The sequence below is a fragment of the Engystomops pustulosus genome, chromosome 10 (genome assembly GCF_040894005.1).
Source record: "Engystomops pustulosus chromosome 10, aEngPut4.maternal, whole genome shotgun sequence".
Classification (NCBI taxonomy): domain Eukaryota; kingdom Metazoa; phylum Chordata; class Amphibia; order Anura; family Leptodactylidae; genus Engystomops; species Engystomops pustulosus.
This window is the reverse complement of record NC_092420.1, coordinates 33,359,781-33,377,452: the sequence shown is the minus strand read 5'-3', so window position 1 is coordinate 33,377,452 and position 17,672 is coordinate 33,359,781. Positions and strand designations below refer to the sequence as shown.

General features: G+C 41.1%; 1 protein-coding gene across 1 annotated transcript; it reads left to right on the top strand.

Moving 5' to 3' along the window:
* Window positions 1-356: 356 nt before the first annotated feature.
* On the top strand, window positions 357-8,705 carry LOC140104406 (leucine-rich repeat transmembrane protein FLRT3-like). The gene is made up of 4 exons (XM_072127939.1): window positions 357-438; window positions 2,270-2,706; window positions 4,050-4,651; window positions 6,485-8,705. The coding sequence occupies exons 2-4, from the start codon at window positions 2,280-2,282 to the stop codon at window positions 7,304-7,306; spliced, it is 1,851 nt and encodes a 616-aa protein (XP_071984040.1). The 5' UTR covers window positions 357-438; window positions 2,270-2,279; the 3' UTR covers window positions 7,307-8,705.
* Window positions 8,706-17,672: the final 8,967 nt, after the last annotated feature.

Below are 17,672 nucleotides of genomic sequence, written 5' to 3'. Positions count from 1 at the left end.
CTATTAGGCTGTGAATATGTCATCACTATGGCTTAGCAGATGAGGTATATAGTCTATAGTTATCTGTACAGTATTTAGCACCAAATAGTATTGGGATTTTGCCAAGGAAAAGGAAATTGTTATTAATTTCTTTGGTGTCTAACACTTGTGGGGAAGATAACCAAACAGCCATCCCCCACTAAGCCCCTGGCATGAAAAACATTTTTAATGACTAAACACATTCCCACCATCAACAGAAGAACAGGAAAATATGTTTCCTAAATGTTTCCTGGCACTTTCCCTGGTTGAAGAGAAGTCCAGACAATGGCAGGAAAGACTGTGATCCCTCCATATCCCTCTGTCTTCCTCCTGTAAATGTGCTGCTATATAGTCCTGTTCCTGTATGAGGGAGCAGAGAAGCAAATCCTCCTCACAGGGAAGAAGTTCTGCACCATTCTGGTAAGAAGCCTGAAATATATGTACACATTCATGTAAATGGATGAGCTGCCATTAGATTTTGTATTGGGTGGTTCTGTACGTATTCAACTGCTCATACAAATACAAAGATCTGGTAGTGTCAGTATTAGATTGTAAGTCCTAGGGACTATGTGGTCACTGGCATGAAGAATACAGTGGGGGTCATTTATCTTATCTTTACTATATTTGGTGCTTGTGCATATTTGCACCACAATTGTGACTTTTCCACTCGCCTAGAAATGTTCACCATGACAGGGTTTTTCAGTATTACACCTGATATATCTATAGAATCCAGGGGGGAGATTTATCATTAGTCCTATGTAGCTTCTTGGCGTATAAATGTGGCAAATTTTTTGTGCAAACATGGTTTTTGCAGGTTTTTTAGCGAGAAAAAAACGCAACTCTAAAGTCATGCAATGGCGGAAAAAATATACCACAGAGTGTGCAAAACCGTGCAACGCCACATTTATCAACTGAGAATTTTCAAAAGAACGCAAATTTAATCGCAAAACTACACCACATAGGAGGTGGTTATGCGGGTGCATTGCTACTACTGGGAGAGATTTATCTCAAACTTGCTCAATTCTGTTTCTGCTCAATTTTGTAGTTTTTGATCAATTTTATGTTTGAGGTATCTGAGAATTTTCTGTGCAAAAACATTGCAAAAAGGCAGAAATTGAGCAGATGTTACACATACGTGCGACCGGTGCAGTGTATTCACATAGAGCACACACAGCTGATCACATCAGAAGGCATTTATCACTGCACATACACCGCACAGTACATCAGACTGGTGTAAACCCGACAGTCTAACACATAGACAACTGCTCAAAATCCTGCCTAATAATAAATCTCCCCCCAGATATGGAAATATAAAAGGGGCAAATTCTGTAATTTTGCAATTTTGGAGAGAAAATACATTTTGGAGAAAATAAATCATACTTCCACCCAGGCCTAAGAAAAAGTTTAGAAGGGCTTTCAGAAGAATCTTCAACTTTTGTTTCTTGATGTATCACCCTCTCTTATAAATCAAACAAGTCCAAACACCAGAAAAAAAATAACAAGAAAAAATGACAGAAATTTCTAGACCAAATATGAATGAGCCCCAATTTGTGGCATAGAACCTTGAATTATGGCTCCATAACAGTTCCAGGGGCCCATGTTATCTATCCTGTGGGCACTGTCAATAAGGAAACGTGTTTCCTGGTACTATGACTAAACATACAAAAACATATATTACAACATAGACATAATAGAGAGCATGACTGAAGGTGACTCCAGTCATTTATCACTGGTTGTTGGATGGCTGTTATAGAGCAGGAACAGCTGAGCAGGTAGTACATAGAGTTCTATGTGCAGGAAACATGTTATACAGAAGAAGGAGCTGTTGAGTGACGATACTTTAACTTGGTAATAACCCTTTTACTAGAACTCAGGCTATACAATGTCCTCTTAGTGGTTCCACATATTATAATGACAAACCACACTTACAATGCCTCCTGTTCTGTAGCCCGACCATTTTATTGTAGCCTCCAGATTTATGTCCCTTTCCTGTCACACCTTACCTATCTATTTCAACGCAAAGTCACACCCCTTTTTCTGAAGACACGCCCCTTTTGTTGTACAAGTTTTTAAAAATTGTCTAAATTACGACAGAATTCTGCAACTGATTGATAAATTCACCCCCTGTACTTTTTATCTGGAGCTTCACACTTTTGGAACCACCCTATATAATATTCTGTATATAGGCTGAGAAGCATAGCAAAAATGGTAAATTTGATGGGTTTCCTAATGTTTATATTTCTTTCTATAGATCACACACTATGGAGCGGTCAGTTCTGGTGCTGGGGTTATTAGTAAATGTCCTGGTATCAGCAGAACCCTCTGTTACCTGTCCAAAAGATTGCACCTGTCCTCCTGTGGAGCGCCACATCATATGCACATCTGCCAATCTCACATCTATCCCACCTGAGATAGCCAACAGTACTGTAGAGCTTCATATGGATTACAACAATATAACATTTCTGGCACAAAGTTTTTACCAAGATTTGCCAGAGCTCAGGTCCCTTTACCTGAGAAACTGTAACATCAAAACTATCAAGTCAGATGCTTTCCAAAAAGTAACCGGTGTTCAGCATCTCTTTTTGGACAGTAATGAGATCCAGGAATTTGAGAATGGCACATTTGATGGGCTGAGCAATCTACTTTATCTGTACCTACAGAACAATAAAATTACCTATCTACAGCCAGGTAAAGTAGAAGTCTAAAATAATACACGTGTGATATATAATATATGGCAGTAATCAGGGGCTGGAAAGGCCTATTTCTTCTTACTCTTTCATAGCTATAAATTGTAAATGAGGTTGTGTGTCAGCATACACTTCTCCACAATTCCTTTTTTAACAACCAATTTAGGAGAATCGGCTGCATCCTACCACTGTGCTGGGTCCCCTGGTCTCTGCCGACTCAAGAAAATGCAGAAGTTTGAATTTTGGTCAATCCTCCTCTGTTAGTAGCAATCGTTTGCTAAATCTTCCCTGTATAGTAAGGGTATGTTCACAGGTAGTGTTTTAGAACAGAATTTCCTCCCCTCGAAAACTGCTTCAAAACCCATTAATTTTACACAAGTTTTTTGATGTGATTCTGATGCGGTTTTTGAGCCTTCGAGGTATTAATGATAAGTCGCTTTGTTTTTCCTCACTGTTCTTTTCAAAACTACTTAAAGGGGTTTTACCAACTTTATTATGCCCTATCCACAGGATAGGGGATAACAGTCTGTTTGCTGGAACCTTCACTGATTACGAGAATGAAGCTACGCAGCTCACAAGCGCAGGGGCAGATTCTCACTGACTGAATGAAGCAGCAGGTCAAGAATGCGTCCCGCCACTACGTTCAGTACTGCAGGAGTGTCAGAAATTGCGCAGCACATAGGGGCAGATTTATCAAGCTGTCTAAAAGTAAGATTGTTCTTATTTGCCGATGGCAACCAATCACAGCTCCCCTTTAAACTATTCATGAGCACTGATAAAATGAAAGCTTAGCTGTATTTGGTTGCCAAGGGCAACTAAGAACATACTTACTTTTAGTCAACTTGATAAATTTGCCCCATACTTTCTATGCAAGTGTCGGAGATAACAATTTCCGACAGTCCTTTACAATTGAATGGAGCAGCAGGACGCATGCTCGACCTGCTGCGCAGTAGTGAAAACGGTTCTTCAGATTGCTAGGAGGGGCATTCTTGTGTTTATTGGAGGGACCAGCAGTCGAACCTACCGATTAGAATGTTCCTCCCATCCTATTGATAAGGAACAACAATAAATGCTAGTAAAACCCCTTTTGTTGTGACTGCTGCTCAGTAATTGATGGTGCCAGCTGTCTATAATGCAGCGAATGGAATATTAAAGGGATTTCCTTGGGCTAGGGGAATATGTTGTGCTGGAGGATGATTAACTCCATGTTAATGCTTATGGTTAGGAATGGGATGACCAATGATCTCATTTTTGTGTAATGGTCAAGTATTCACATACTTTGGCCAAAACTCTCATGATTTAATTTCTTGATGATGATTCTACATGCATTTTTTTTTCTACCAGGTATATTTTCACCACTGAAAAACCTTATTGCACTCTACTTGAGCAACAACCTACTGACTGAAGTATCTGATGGGTTCTTGAATGGTCTGAGCCAGTTACGATGGCTTGACTTAGGATTTAATATGATCTCTGTTATATCTAAGGAGGCGTTTGATGGCCCAAATTATCTTCGGAAACTAGACCTGCAAAAGAACCTCCTCAGCAGTGTTCCTTCGTTTAAATCTAAACTCAACCTTCAGATGTTGCGCCTCAGTGGAAACAGTATCAGGAGGCTGTCCTCTGCTTCTTTTAGTAGAAATCTTAGATCTATCAGAGAACTGTATGTTGACAATATGGGACTCAAAAAAGTGTCAAGCTTGGCCCTTAGTAGACTGCGTCGGCTTGAGGTGCTCGATTTACGTAACAACAGCTTGACATCCCTCTCTGCATCTCAACTTAAGATCACCACAACAGTCTTTCTCAGTGGCAACCCCTGGAAATGTGACTGCTCCATTGCTGAACTTTATATCCGATTACTGATGGGTAAAAAAAATGACCTTGACCAGGAGGTGAATTGCAGGAGCCCCGAGATTTTTGAGGGGAGAAAGCTGACTACAATTAATGTAAGTATATAGGTTCAGAATTGAAGGTCTTTGGTTCAGGTACGGGTCCATGGTGCTGCACCACCTTATTACAGTCACTAATAGGGCCAGATCAATCAATTGTAGAATTGGGAAAGCTGAAGTTCCGGTGCTTTGATGTAAAAGTATGATCACAACACAGGTGCATCAGTGGATTGTCTCGCAAAAAACAGGAAGACAACGTGTTTTGATATTGGAAAGTTGTCTTCATCTGGTCTACAAGAAACAAGTATTAGTACATACACAAATTTAGAATCGCTGAGTAATCCTTGTAGGTGGTAAACAGATGAGATTAGCAAGAATTAAAGAAACATACATCGTCTTGTTCTTTTAGTAAAATCAATTAATAATTCTAATTATATCATGATCCTGTTTTTACACCAATGCAGCAGCAATCTGTACAACCAGCTTTGCCTGGACTTCAACAAAATATCCCATTTGGGGAAAAAGAACTAAGCCATTCAAAAAAGAATTTATGGTGTTAATGTATAGATGGAATTAAAAGTGCAACACGGTCCCGTTACAGGAAAAGGCTGGTTCCAGTCAATATTGTTTAGATTCAGTTTTTTAACCTGGGTCATATGCCTTACAATTATCTGCATCGTAAATCCATGTCGGCCACAAGTAAACAGTAACAAAACATCGTAGCAACCATTACAAACTATCAAGGAATGGTGACCTTGTGCCAAGTGAATCCTCCATGAGGTGCTCCTATCAATTGTCAAGGTAAAGTCTATTCTCTAGTGGCCTTGGGTGGTGATGAGCTTCAAGGGTTTTCCCCAATGTAGACACTTATAAATGTCTGACTGCATGGGATAAGTGTCAGATTGCTGTAACCTCTCACTTGCAGGAGAATGGATCCCACAATGTTCCCATGTATGTGCCATTTGAATGAAGCAATGATGGACATGTGTGGCCTCATTCACTTTCTCCATTCACATAGAGAATGGAGACATTGGAGATGTAACCACACCTCTAAACCATCACTTTATTCATCTAGAACAAGCAGTGGAACTTGAAGGACCCTGTTGTTATTTGTGGGTACCAATAGTTGACATTTATGGCCTATACTGTTAGTTATAGTTGGAAACCCTTCGAACCTCTTTTACTGGGCTACCAGAGAGTATAATAGCCATTCCTTTCCTTCGTTACCTTTGACCAGAACAAGGTTATACCACTACAATACTGACACTGTTTAAAGGGGTATTCTCATCTGGGCATTCACATTCAGTTTCATTAATCTGCCATATATAAACATTTTTCAATTGGATGTTATAAAAAAAAAAAAATGTTCCTGTGTGAAGATATTTTCTCAAAAATGTAGTCATGTTGTCCCTTAGAAACGAGATGGCTTCCACGGTTACGACCACCTCGCACTCTGGCAGCAGTGGCCAGATATGCGCTATAGAGTCCTACCACAGGACGGCTGTGGGACCTGCAGTAACTCCCGGACATTTCATTTACAAAAACTTTTTGTTTCTTTGTGCAATCCCTCCAGCAGAGGTGGCCGTATCCAGGGACACAGTCTTGTTTCTAAGGGACCATATCACTACATTTATGAGATATTATCTTCACACAGGGACATTTTTTTTTAATAACATCTAATTGAAGGAATGTTTATGTATGGCAGATCAATGAATCTGGATGTGAGTGCCCAAATGAGAATACCCCTTTAACATCTGTTATAGGATTATTATTTAGGAACTTCCCATTACTATCATGGCCAGACGATGTTCTGTAAAACATGTTAAAGCACTTGACATACAAAATGTATATTATAGGACATTGTATTCACATATTTATTGTCTTTCACAGATACTAGACCTAAAATGCAAATCATTTGCTGCCGAAGTGACAACCTTTATTCCAGAAAACCAAACCGAAGGACAACTAATACCCACATTTCCATCAGTGGTATCCACCACTAAAGAAGTTACCACACGCAAAGCAACCACAGCAACATCTACTACGTGGATAAACATAATAGAGGAGGACCCATGTTTTGCAGGTGACATATCTAATATCTTAGTGAACCCAGCAGGAGATGATTCTCTTGATGTTTCATGGTCAAGCTCCAGAGATTACAGATATTTCCAGATAGACTACTCTAGTGACGACCACAAGGACACACTTCACACCTCAGGGGGGCAAACAAATGTCCAACTGTTCCACCTATTACCTGGTACAACCTACTCTGTTTGCATTATCCCACAAGATAAGGCCTTTACCATATGTAAAAACCCAAAAGCTAAGCAGTGTGCAAGTGGCCAAACCAGTGGACTGCCAGAGACAGCATACCATATCCATTCTTCACCTAAGGCCACCACCTCTCCATTCGTGATCATTGGATCATCCGTTGCCGGAGTAATAGTTTTAGCAGCAGTTATCATCGCTGTCTACACCATGCGCTCAAGTAACTTTCGGTTCCAGCGTTATCACAATGAAGGGGAGATGGGTGGCAGCAGGCAAGAGGAAACAGATCCGTATAAATGGGATGGGGCATATGAAAATGTAGACGATGATAGACATATATATGTCACTTCATCCAGTTTATGGGGAATGGATACTGACAAACTTGACTGTAGTTTGCAAGAGCCAATATCCTTACCTTCTGTTCCAAAATATATTTCTCTTTGACTTCTGTACTCTATGTTGTAGATACCTTAGATACTAGTAGAGATCTAGAAACAGTTATACCTTAACTAAATGTAAAACAAACTAAATGTCTGAAATCTGTTTAAAACCCTTGTGACAGACTTTTTTTGGTGCAGAAATCTGCTCCTATAGGATAAAAACTTAATTTTCTCTACAATGACTGATCACAGGAAAGCATAAAAAAGTATGTCAAAAGAGATTATGATGAGCTCTACAGAATGCAGTTTTTACTTGGAGGGCGAGTTAAGAGTTGGTAAACTCCGTTTAAAGATACCTCCGCCTGACCCCTCGTCGCTCCAGATGATGAATGGAGCAGACAGCAGCGCATGTCCGTTCTGCTTCATCCATCTCTAAGGAGCTGACAGAGATTGCTGAGCATGTTTCATTACTGAGACCTCAACTGATCAGCAAGTTAGGCCCTATCTTGTGGATATGGTCTAACTTTTTTGGTGGGAAAACTGCTAAGTTTTTAAGACATAAAAAAACTATAGCTATTTGGTTTCCATGAGTCTTCTTGGGATTGATACAACAAGTTTTTCACACCTGGATTTGGGGACCCTCTTCCTAGCAGATCCTCCCCCGTTCCCTCAGGTTGTATGGTGAACGTTGGGGGAAGCCATTTTCAAGTCTCTCCAGAGATGCTCAATTTAGGTCAGAGCTCTGGGCCAGTCAGGAATGGTCACAGAGATGTTCTGAAGGCACTGCTTTATTATTTTACCTGTTAGTGTGCTTAGAATCATTGTCTTGTTGGAAGGTGAGGTTCAGCTCACTCTGGAAGAGGTTTTCATCCAGGATATCTCTGTACTTGGCCGCATTCATCTTTCCTTCAATTGCAACCAGTCATCCCGCCCCTGCAGCTGAAAAACACCCCCATAGCCTGATGCTGCCGCCACCATGTTTCGCTGTTGGGTTTGTATTTGGCAGGTGATGAGCAGTGCCTGGTTTTCTTTACATATACTGCTTAGAATTTGCACCCAAGAGTTCACCTGTGTCTCATCAGACCAGTTTTTTGCAAACTGCGGCTTTCATATGTCTTGCACTGAGGAGAGGCTTCCGTCGGCACACTGTGGCATAGAGCCGACTGGTGGAGGCTGCAGTTATAGTTGACTTTATGGAACTTTCACCCATCTCTCTACTCCATCTCTGGAGCTTAGCCACAGTGATCTTGGGGTTCTTCTTTACCTCTCTTACCAAGGCTCTTCTACGATTGCTTAGTTTTGCTGGACGGCCAGGTCTAGGAAGAGTTGTGGTCACCTCAAACTTCTTCCATTTATGTAGTAGATAGCGAATAAAGGGTGCAGAATAAAGCGCTCATAGGGTGATAATGTAAAGGTTAATTGTTTATACGTATATAAACTACTCACCTAGAGTGGATGTGCATAACATATAGTAGGCTTCCAAATGGTCAGTTAAGAACATGTATCAATTTATTAAAAAGATTTTTCTCATATAAACCACAACGCGTTTCAGGGATTTAACATTCCCCCTAACCAAGTATTTACCAACAACAAAAATGACAGAACAGGGAAATGTTTACAGCCTGGAGTAATAATTAGTAGTATCCGAGTAGCATTGGCAATAGTGACTATAATGGAAAAATACACAATACATGAGATGTATATAAATGAATGTTTGCATATACAAATAAATATTAAATATAATAAATGTACCAATGGATTATGTGAAGTGTATATTAAAAACAATGGCCTTAGTTTATGTAAATGGTAACATGCTACATGAGTAATTAGATAAAATAAAGAGCTTTCCCTATTATATCAATAATGTATAGTTGTAGCAAAATAAAGGGTTATGTATGGGTACTCGGGCATAAAAAGGAAATGGTTACATGATAAAAATGAAAAAAAAAAAAGATGCGTAAAACACCATTTAAGTGGTACATATATATTAACTCCTTAATGACCAGGCCCTTTTTCATTTTTGCGTTTTCAATTTTCACTTCCAATCTTTAAAAATCATAACTTTTTTATTTTTCCATGTAAAGAGCTGTAAAAGGGCTTGTTTTCTGTGTATCAAATTGCACTTCATAGTTACAGTATTTAGTATTCCATGCCGTGTACTAGGAAGAAGGAAAAAAATCCAAATGCAGTGCAATTGGTGAAAAACGTTTTCTTGTGGGCTTGGATTTTACGGATTTCACTGTGCGCCCAAATGACATGTCTACTTTATTCTTTGGGTCAGTACGATTACGGGAATAACAAATCTATATAGGTTTTAAAATGTTTTCATACATTTACAAAAATTAAAACCTCCTGTACAAAAAAAAAAAAAATCTTAATTTTGCATCTTCTGGCTCTAACAACTCCTACGCCGCTGGGATTTAAACACCATTGCCCGTGCACCTACCCAATGATGCTACATTACCCTATAGTAGTCAGTAACAGAGACATTAGTGGCCTCTAGTACCTTACAGGTGATGATCTGCTCCATCAGGAAGATGATTTATTTACAATTTCTCCTGGCCATGTTTTTTCTCTGCTGAATTCACAATCAAATGTCTTCAGCTCTATGCAACACAAAACTCCACACGGCACCCCTAAAAATACCATGGTAACTTACAGTATAATGGATCGTGTTCCTAAATATATAGTATCCTCACAACATGACTGAACACACTATTCCCCCATATAAAACATCCTTTATATAGTCCAATTAATAAAGGAGAATGTTAAACCCCTGGAACGAGTTATGGTTTGAGAAAAAAAAGCTTTTTAATAAATTGATACATGTTCTTAACTGACCAATTGGAATCCTAATATATGGTGTGCGCCTGTGCTATCAATCTTCTTCCATTTAAGGATTATGGAGGCCACCGTGCCTTTTGGGAACCTTGCCTAGATCTGTCTTGCCACAATTTTGTCTCTGAGCTCCTTGGGCAGTTCCCTAAAATTCATGATTCTCATGTGCTCTGACATGCACTGTAAGGTCTTGATTAGGAAAGGCACACAACTGTCTATACAAGTCCAATCAGTTAAACACAACCATCTCAAGGAGTATCAGAAGGAAATGGACAGCATGTGAGTTAAATATGAGTGTCACAGAAAAGGGTGTTATACTTCCTGTTTAATTGTTTAATTTTCTTGTTTAATAAATCTACATTTCAGTTTTTGATGGGGTACAGAGTGTACAATAATGAAGAAAAAAAATCTTACTAATTATCTGCAATGAAACAAAGATTGAAAAATGTAAATGGGTCTGAAAACTTTCCGTACCCACTCTAAGTGAAAGTAAAATATACAAAATGTATATTATGATTCGCGAGGTCCCAAGACAATGGGCACCATTTTCCAAACTACCCACAAGAAATTTACCAAAGGGTATAGTGAATATCTTGTGTATTATAGAAATGGCTGCAGAATAAGAAAACATATGGCAATAAACTGGGGCACATGGTGGGCCTGCAAAAGAAAAAGAGCTCCTTTGGACGGAAGGAAATGCATAGCTCTTGAGATACCAGAATACTGGGGAACCCATTTAGGAAACTACACCCCTCATGTAATTTATCAAATGGTACAGATGCCATTTTGATCCCACATGTCCTTTCAGAAAATTAATTGAAAATGCTGGTGCAAAGTGCAGCAGATGATACTAAGCTCTGTAATGAAATTGATACAGAGTAGGATACTATAATATTTTTATTAAAGAGGGATCTACTTAAACTACAGGCCTGGGCTGACAAATGGATTTAATGTAGATAAATGTAAGGTAATGATCTTGGGTAGAGGAACATTATAATTGAAGAGCCACAAAAAGGATAAGGGGTATGGAGGGTCTCAGTTATGAGGAAAGATTAAAACAGCTAGATTTATTTCATCTGGAAAAGAGACGACTAAGAGGGACATGATTAATTTATATAAATATATTAATGGTCCATGCAAAAGAATATGGTGGTAAGTTGTTTCACATTAAATCAAATTAAAAGACGTAGGGGTACAGTCTCCGTTTGGAGAAATCAAGGTTTAATACCAGAGGAGACAGGGCTTTTTTACTATGAGAATTGTCAATCTGTGGAATAGCCTGCCTCAGGCGCTGGTCACAGCAGGGACAGCAGAGAGCTTCAAGAAGGGTCTATATGCCCTTTTACACCTAAATAACATTGATGGTTATGTTATATAGAATTGTTTCCCCTAAATGCCTTCCTCACCCAATCCCTTCCTTGGTTGAACTTGATGGATATGTGTCATTTTTCAATCGTATAAACTATGATAATTACCATAAATACTCGAGTATAAGCCGAGTTTTTTAGCATAAAAAATGTGCTAAAAAACTCAAACTCGGCTTTCACTTGAGTAAAAAAATAAAATAAAAACAAAACTCACCTTTACGGCGCCCCCCGCAGATCTTCTGTTTTTCCGGCGGCAGCGAGTGGTCCATCATAGTGTGCACTGAAGCAAGAAAAGGGTCTGCCCATTTATTTATATTTTGTGCTGGGCAAACTGGGGGCTGGCATTATACTACACATCTATCTATTTACAAAGGGGGCTAGCTATACAAAAAAGGAGGGCTGGCTAGCTTTATACTACAGGGGGCTAGCTATATACTAAAGGGGGCTGGGCTGGCTATATACTTCAGGGGTCTGGCTATATACTACAGGGGGCTTGTTGGCTATATACTGGGGGATATGGGCTGGCAGGCTATATACTGAGGGGCAGGTGCTGATTATATACTATGGGGGCTGGCAGGCTATATATTGGGAGGCTGTGACCAATGTATTTCCTACCCTCGGCTTATACTCGAGTCAATAGGTTTTCCCAGTTTTTGGTGGTAGAATTAGGTGCCTCGGCTTATACTCAGGTTGGCTTATACTTGAGTGTATACAATATGCTTTAAATGGTAAACTTCTTGATAGAATTGTAGGAGAAACAGACTTGAAGATATTCTGGTGGATAGTAAACTTAATTTTAGTGATCAGTGCAAGATATCTGTTGCTAAAGCAAATACAATTATGGGATGTATCAAGAGAGATTCTCATATAAGGACATTGTGGGGGAATTTATCTTACGCTGGCATATGATAAAAGGCCACACCAATCCCCGTAGGGCTGCTCCCCTCCATGCTCACGTGGCGTGGAGGAGGTGCAGTCACAAAAATATTTCAGCGCTTCTACACCAAACACTGGCAAAGAAGCGCTAATAAATCTCCTCTTTAGTTTTGCCCTTTTACAAATCACTGGTCAGACCACACATGGAATATTATATACAGTTTTCGGCTGCAGTATATAAAAAGGATATAGTAGAGCTGGAACTGGTGCAGAGGAGAGCAACCAAGATTATTATGGGAATGAGGGGACTAGAATACAATGACAAATTGCAAATATTGGGGTTACCGTATATACTCTTGTATAAGCCGAGTTTTTCAGCACAAAAAGTTTGCTGAAAAACGTCCCCTCGGCTTATACACGAGTCTATTACAAAAAAATGTACCTACTTAAAAAAAACACTCCGATGTCGGTGTGTCCCGTCTTCTTTCTTCTCTGCGGCTCCTCTTCTTTTTCTTGCTTCTCTCATGGACGCGGCCATGTTTTCTTCATGTATAAGCCGAGGGGATGATTTTCAGCACATTTTTTGTGCTGAAAAACTCGGCTTATACATGAGAGAAGAAAGAAAAATAAGAGGAGCCACGGAGAAGAAAGAAGACGGGACACGCCGACATTGGGGACATTGGTGAGCCACGCTGACGTTGAGGAGCCGTGCTGACATCAGAGGGTGAGTATATAAGTTTATTTTTTTTAAGTGCTGTGGGGGCCGGCAGGCTGTATACTACATGGGAGCTGGCAGGCTGTATACTACATGGGGGCAGGCAGGCTGTATACTACATGGGGGCAGGCTGGCTGTATACTACAGGGGGCTGGCTGGCTATATACTGGGGGGGGTCTGTGACCAAATGCATTTCCCACCCTCGGCTTATACTCGAGTCAATAGTTTTTCCCAGTTTTGTGGTAAAATTGGGGGTCTCGGCTTATACTCGAGTATATACAGTATTCATGTTAGAAAAAAAAAAGGTATTGGAAGATCACCGTGCACATTTCATCCATAGCAGGGTCATTTACACTGTACTGTGCAGATCAAATTAAAAAATGTAACCCTCTGGATATAAGCCTATTTGAATAACTACACCTCGAAGGTATCTTAGAGGTGTAAGATATTGGTTCAATATAGACAGACACTCCATAAACTTCTACATGGGGGTCTTACACCAAATTATGTGGTGGTTTTGCATTCACACTGTACAGGCTATAACATTTTTTTGCAGGATGAGAAGTATTTTTCAGACATATTTATAATCTCTATAGCTTATTGATGTTTTTTTAGTAACTATTTCTGGGTTGAGAAAATAAAATCCTCAATTCTTTTTTACACATTTTTACAATCATTTGGGGGATTTTCACCGTACCATAACATTTTGCAGGGTAAAATTGGAAAAAATCCAATTTGTTTTTGCATCACCATTTTTTCAGAGGCACCTAAATTTTACCATTAAAAACTGAGGAAGTTCAGGAATCGAGTGTAAGCCTAGGGTGGAAAATGCCTCCCCTTGTTAATAAAATACAGTAGACACAGAGCCCGGCAGTACTCACCTCTGATGATGCCTGTGGCAGATCCCAGGCAGAGCCACAGCCATGCGCTGTCCCAGGTGTCGCTGCCTAATGACATCATACGGTGTACACCGGCAGAGCACCCATTTGTCTTTATCTGTTATAAACAATTCTATGCTTGTGTTACACAGAAATGGGAAAACCACTTTAAGATGAGAAACCTATGAAGGAATAGAGGCAGATGTTCAGTCTTTGGCTGTTAATAGCACACGGCTAGTGATTGGAGACACTAACACAACTGCTGCAGCCAATGAAGCCTATGCAGCCCATTTCTAAGGGCTTGTACACCTGAAATCTGTTATTTACCTGTTTACCAAGTGACTTTTCAGGTGCAGGTTTGAGGCAAAATTCTACACCCCAGCGATGCAGTAATTCTCCAGTTTCAGCATTTATGTGCCATTCTCAATACAACCTCTGTAATTCCTCATACTTCTAGATCACTGCTTGTTGTCATGATTGCTTAGTCACAGTAATCAGAGCTGTCACATGAAGAGCTGTGCACTGGGAAACAGCCGGTTGGCTGGACATGCATAATAATAATTTATATAGCGCCCACAGATTCCCCAGCGCTACACAGAGCTTGCCAAATCGGTCCCTGTCCCCAATTCGGCTCACAATTGAATCAACCTACCAGTATGTTTTGGAGTGTGGGAGGAAACCCACGCAAACCGACGTTCATCAGAACAAAACATAATGGGACACATTTACTAAGGGTCCTGCGGCCGCATTTCCGTCAGGTTTCGCAAATTTTTCCGTTTTGCTCTGAATTGCCCCGGGTTTTTGGCGCATGCGATCGGATTGTGGCGCATCAGCGCCGACTTGCATGCGTGGCCGTCAGACAACCCCACTGATTCGGGCAAACCGCAGAATTTAACTTTCAAAATTGTGTTGCAAGACTCGCACTTACATACACCGGGAAGAAGATGGTGAACTCCGGCGGACCTGAGCGGGGAAGCGACACATGCAGGAAATTGGACGCACGAAACCTCGTCGGACATTCCGGATCGGCGCCATCAACGGGACGGGTAAGTAAATGTGCCCCAATGCCTTGAAATCGTTACCATTGTCAGTCTTCGGCTGTATAAATTTGGACAACATTCTAACAAAGTGTTTATATTTAATATTTAGCTGTTCCTATCCCCAAGTGGTTCTTTAAACAACTACACTCCAATACAGGGTGGTTTGTGTGGGGAAATTCCAGGAATAAACATAGCCTAGCAAACCATCAACGCCCTAAAACCCAAGCTGGAATGGCCATAGCAGACTTTTCCTATGTTATATAGCTGCAATATATTTGCCATTGAGTACAAGATAACCCCCTGCCCAACTCAGAACACTATATACAGGTACAAACCCTATGGGCCATACTTGAGGGCTCGCCTAGAGTAGCTTTCCAAGTATGGCACCCAACACAATTAGTCTCACAATTTACAGACATAATTGCGGACATATCTGCATATGAAAAAATGCAGCGCGATCTCACTTGGAAGGACTGGAAGGGTGGACAGCAGCGGGTGTCCAGGCCTCATCGGAAGTCTGTGAAAAGGGATCTTGGCATCATTTACCGATATACAAACTAAATATGAGCTAGATCTTTGCTGGTTTTACCGATACCTACAGCTGCAACATGACATGCTCTATCTGCGCAATTTCCAAATGCACCCTCTTGTGTGTCTAACTACCCCCTTGTAGGGGTATATAAAACACAGGGGACAAGAGGATTGGTATCTGTAATATACACACACCTCCTTTCATTTCTTCTCAAAATGGAAGAAACTCATACTATTGAAGAATCAGCCTCTGGTCACATCTCAGGGTGTCACCTGCACTCACTGTGCTTTACACACCAGAGATCTGTTTATTGGGACTAGTATCTGGAGTCCCAAAAGGGCATCTACCACCAGTATGAATGGTTATATGCAAATGAGCCTAAGGGGCTCCAGATGTGTAAATGGAGCCTGGAGTCCCTCAGGCTCATTTATATAGTCTTTCATCCTGGTGGTAATGTTTTTTAAAATATTTCTACAGGAATCCATATTCATGGCCATGAAATGTATAGTTTTAAGGTAGTATGACCCCAAAACCCCCACCTTATGAATGGGGAAAGCTCATATTAATAAATACTCCCCTACAAATCCCTGGTTTACAAACACAGGAACTGCCCTGACCAATGCTATTACATGAATCTACCTCACATGAACCACCCTCTTCCCAGATTTAGTCACTCCCTTTCTAGTCTCCCAACTCAAATATAGCGAACATGTATATAGGTATTACAGGGAACTCATTCTGTTAAAACATTAAACACCAAGGACGGGGCGTGGCCTGACTGTCCACGTGAGCAGATGTGAGCAGACGTGTGCTCCGGAGCTCCTGCAACGGATCCGGCAATTATCCTGCTTTCACCGCCGCTGACACTCAGCGAACACCGCAAGTGACATCCTGAGGTGCCGGAGCTGCAGGGGAGAGGCTGCCATCACTCGGGGGAGCAGAACGGCAAAGGAGAAGGATGGCGGGAGAAGCGGCCTAGTCACGCCGCAAAAGAAAAATGATGGCGCGAACCCGGTGAGAGTGCAGGACGTGGCGGCCCGATCAGCTGTAGAACAGAGGGCAATGAATAAAGAGGTACCTGAGCCCCAGTGTTCCCCAGAAGGGAGGGGATAATCCTGCCCTGATTACAGACCCCCCAGCAGGCAAACAGCCATATATCCCCAGAGGGCCTCTGACATGCAGTCAGGATATGGCCCTGCAAAGCTTGCAAAATGCCCCTGAAGAGCCTACCTTAACCCCTTAGCGCCGTAGCTGTACTGCGCTGAGTCCCGCGATTAGCGCTCAGCGCAGTACAGCTACTGCGCAGAGCCGATGCCGGTTCAGCGCTGTATAGCAGCCGAACCGGCATCGTTAGCCGCGGGATTTCAGCGGTAATTTACCGCTGACATCCCCGGCTAACACCCGCGGTTGGAGTGGGCTCCGATCGCGGGTGTTTAACCCGTTAAATGCCGCGGTCAACGCGACCGCGGCATTTAACCTGCCTTCTGGGGGTCTTTACCCCACGATCGCCCCCCCCCGCACCGTTTTCGGGGGGCCGATCGCTGTTTTGGCTCCTCTGGGGTCCGATCGGGACCCCAGAAAAGCCTGGAGGGTTTACCTTTAAGATGGCGTCTGTGACGTCATCTTAAAGGCAAAGTGTCAGCCTATGCATCTGCATAGGCTGGCACTGATAATACCCTGCAATACATTAGTATTGCAGAGTATTATCAAGAACAAGCAATCAGATGATTGCTTGTTCATATCCCATGGTGGATCATGTAAAAAATGTACAAAATAATGTTTTTCAATAAAAAATTACTTTATAAATCACTAAAAATGCCCATAAGCCCCAAAACATATAAAGAGACATATAACGCTCAAAAAAGTCTAAATCATAACACAAACCCCACATATATAGTATCACCGCGTCCGTAACAATCCATAGAATAAAACTAAATAACTATTGAACCCATATGATGAACGCCGTAAAAAAAAAAACGCCAAAAACCCGCCAAAAATTATGATTTTTACCTATTATACCCCACTAAAAATGCAATAAAAAGTGATCAACAAAACATATGTACTCCAGAATGATATTGTTGTAAAGAACAACATGTCCCGCAAAAAACAAGCCATCAACCAGCTCTGTAGCCAAAAACGTAACAATGTTATGCCACTTGGAAGACAGCGATGCAAAAATTATAG

Bases quoted from the DNA above. Each gene is read 5' to 3' on its own strand.
- LOC140104406 (XM_072127939.1), top strand. From the start codon at position 2,280: ATGGAGCGGTCAGTTCTGGTGCTGGGGTTATTAGTAAATGTCCTGGTA. The intron at 2,707-4,049 runs GTAAAGTAGAAG...TTTTTCTACCAG, and splicing joins AATTACCTATCTACAGCCAG to GTATATTTTCACCACTGAAA. The intron at 4,652-6,484 runs GTAAGTATATAG...TGTCTTTCACAG, and splicing joins GAAAGCTGACTACAATTAAT to ATACTAGACCTAAAATGCAA.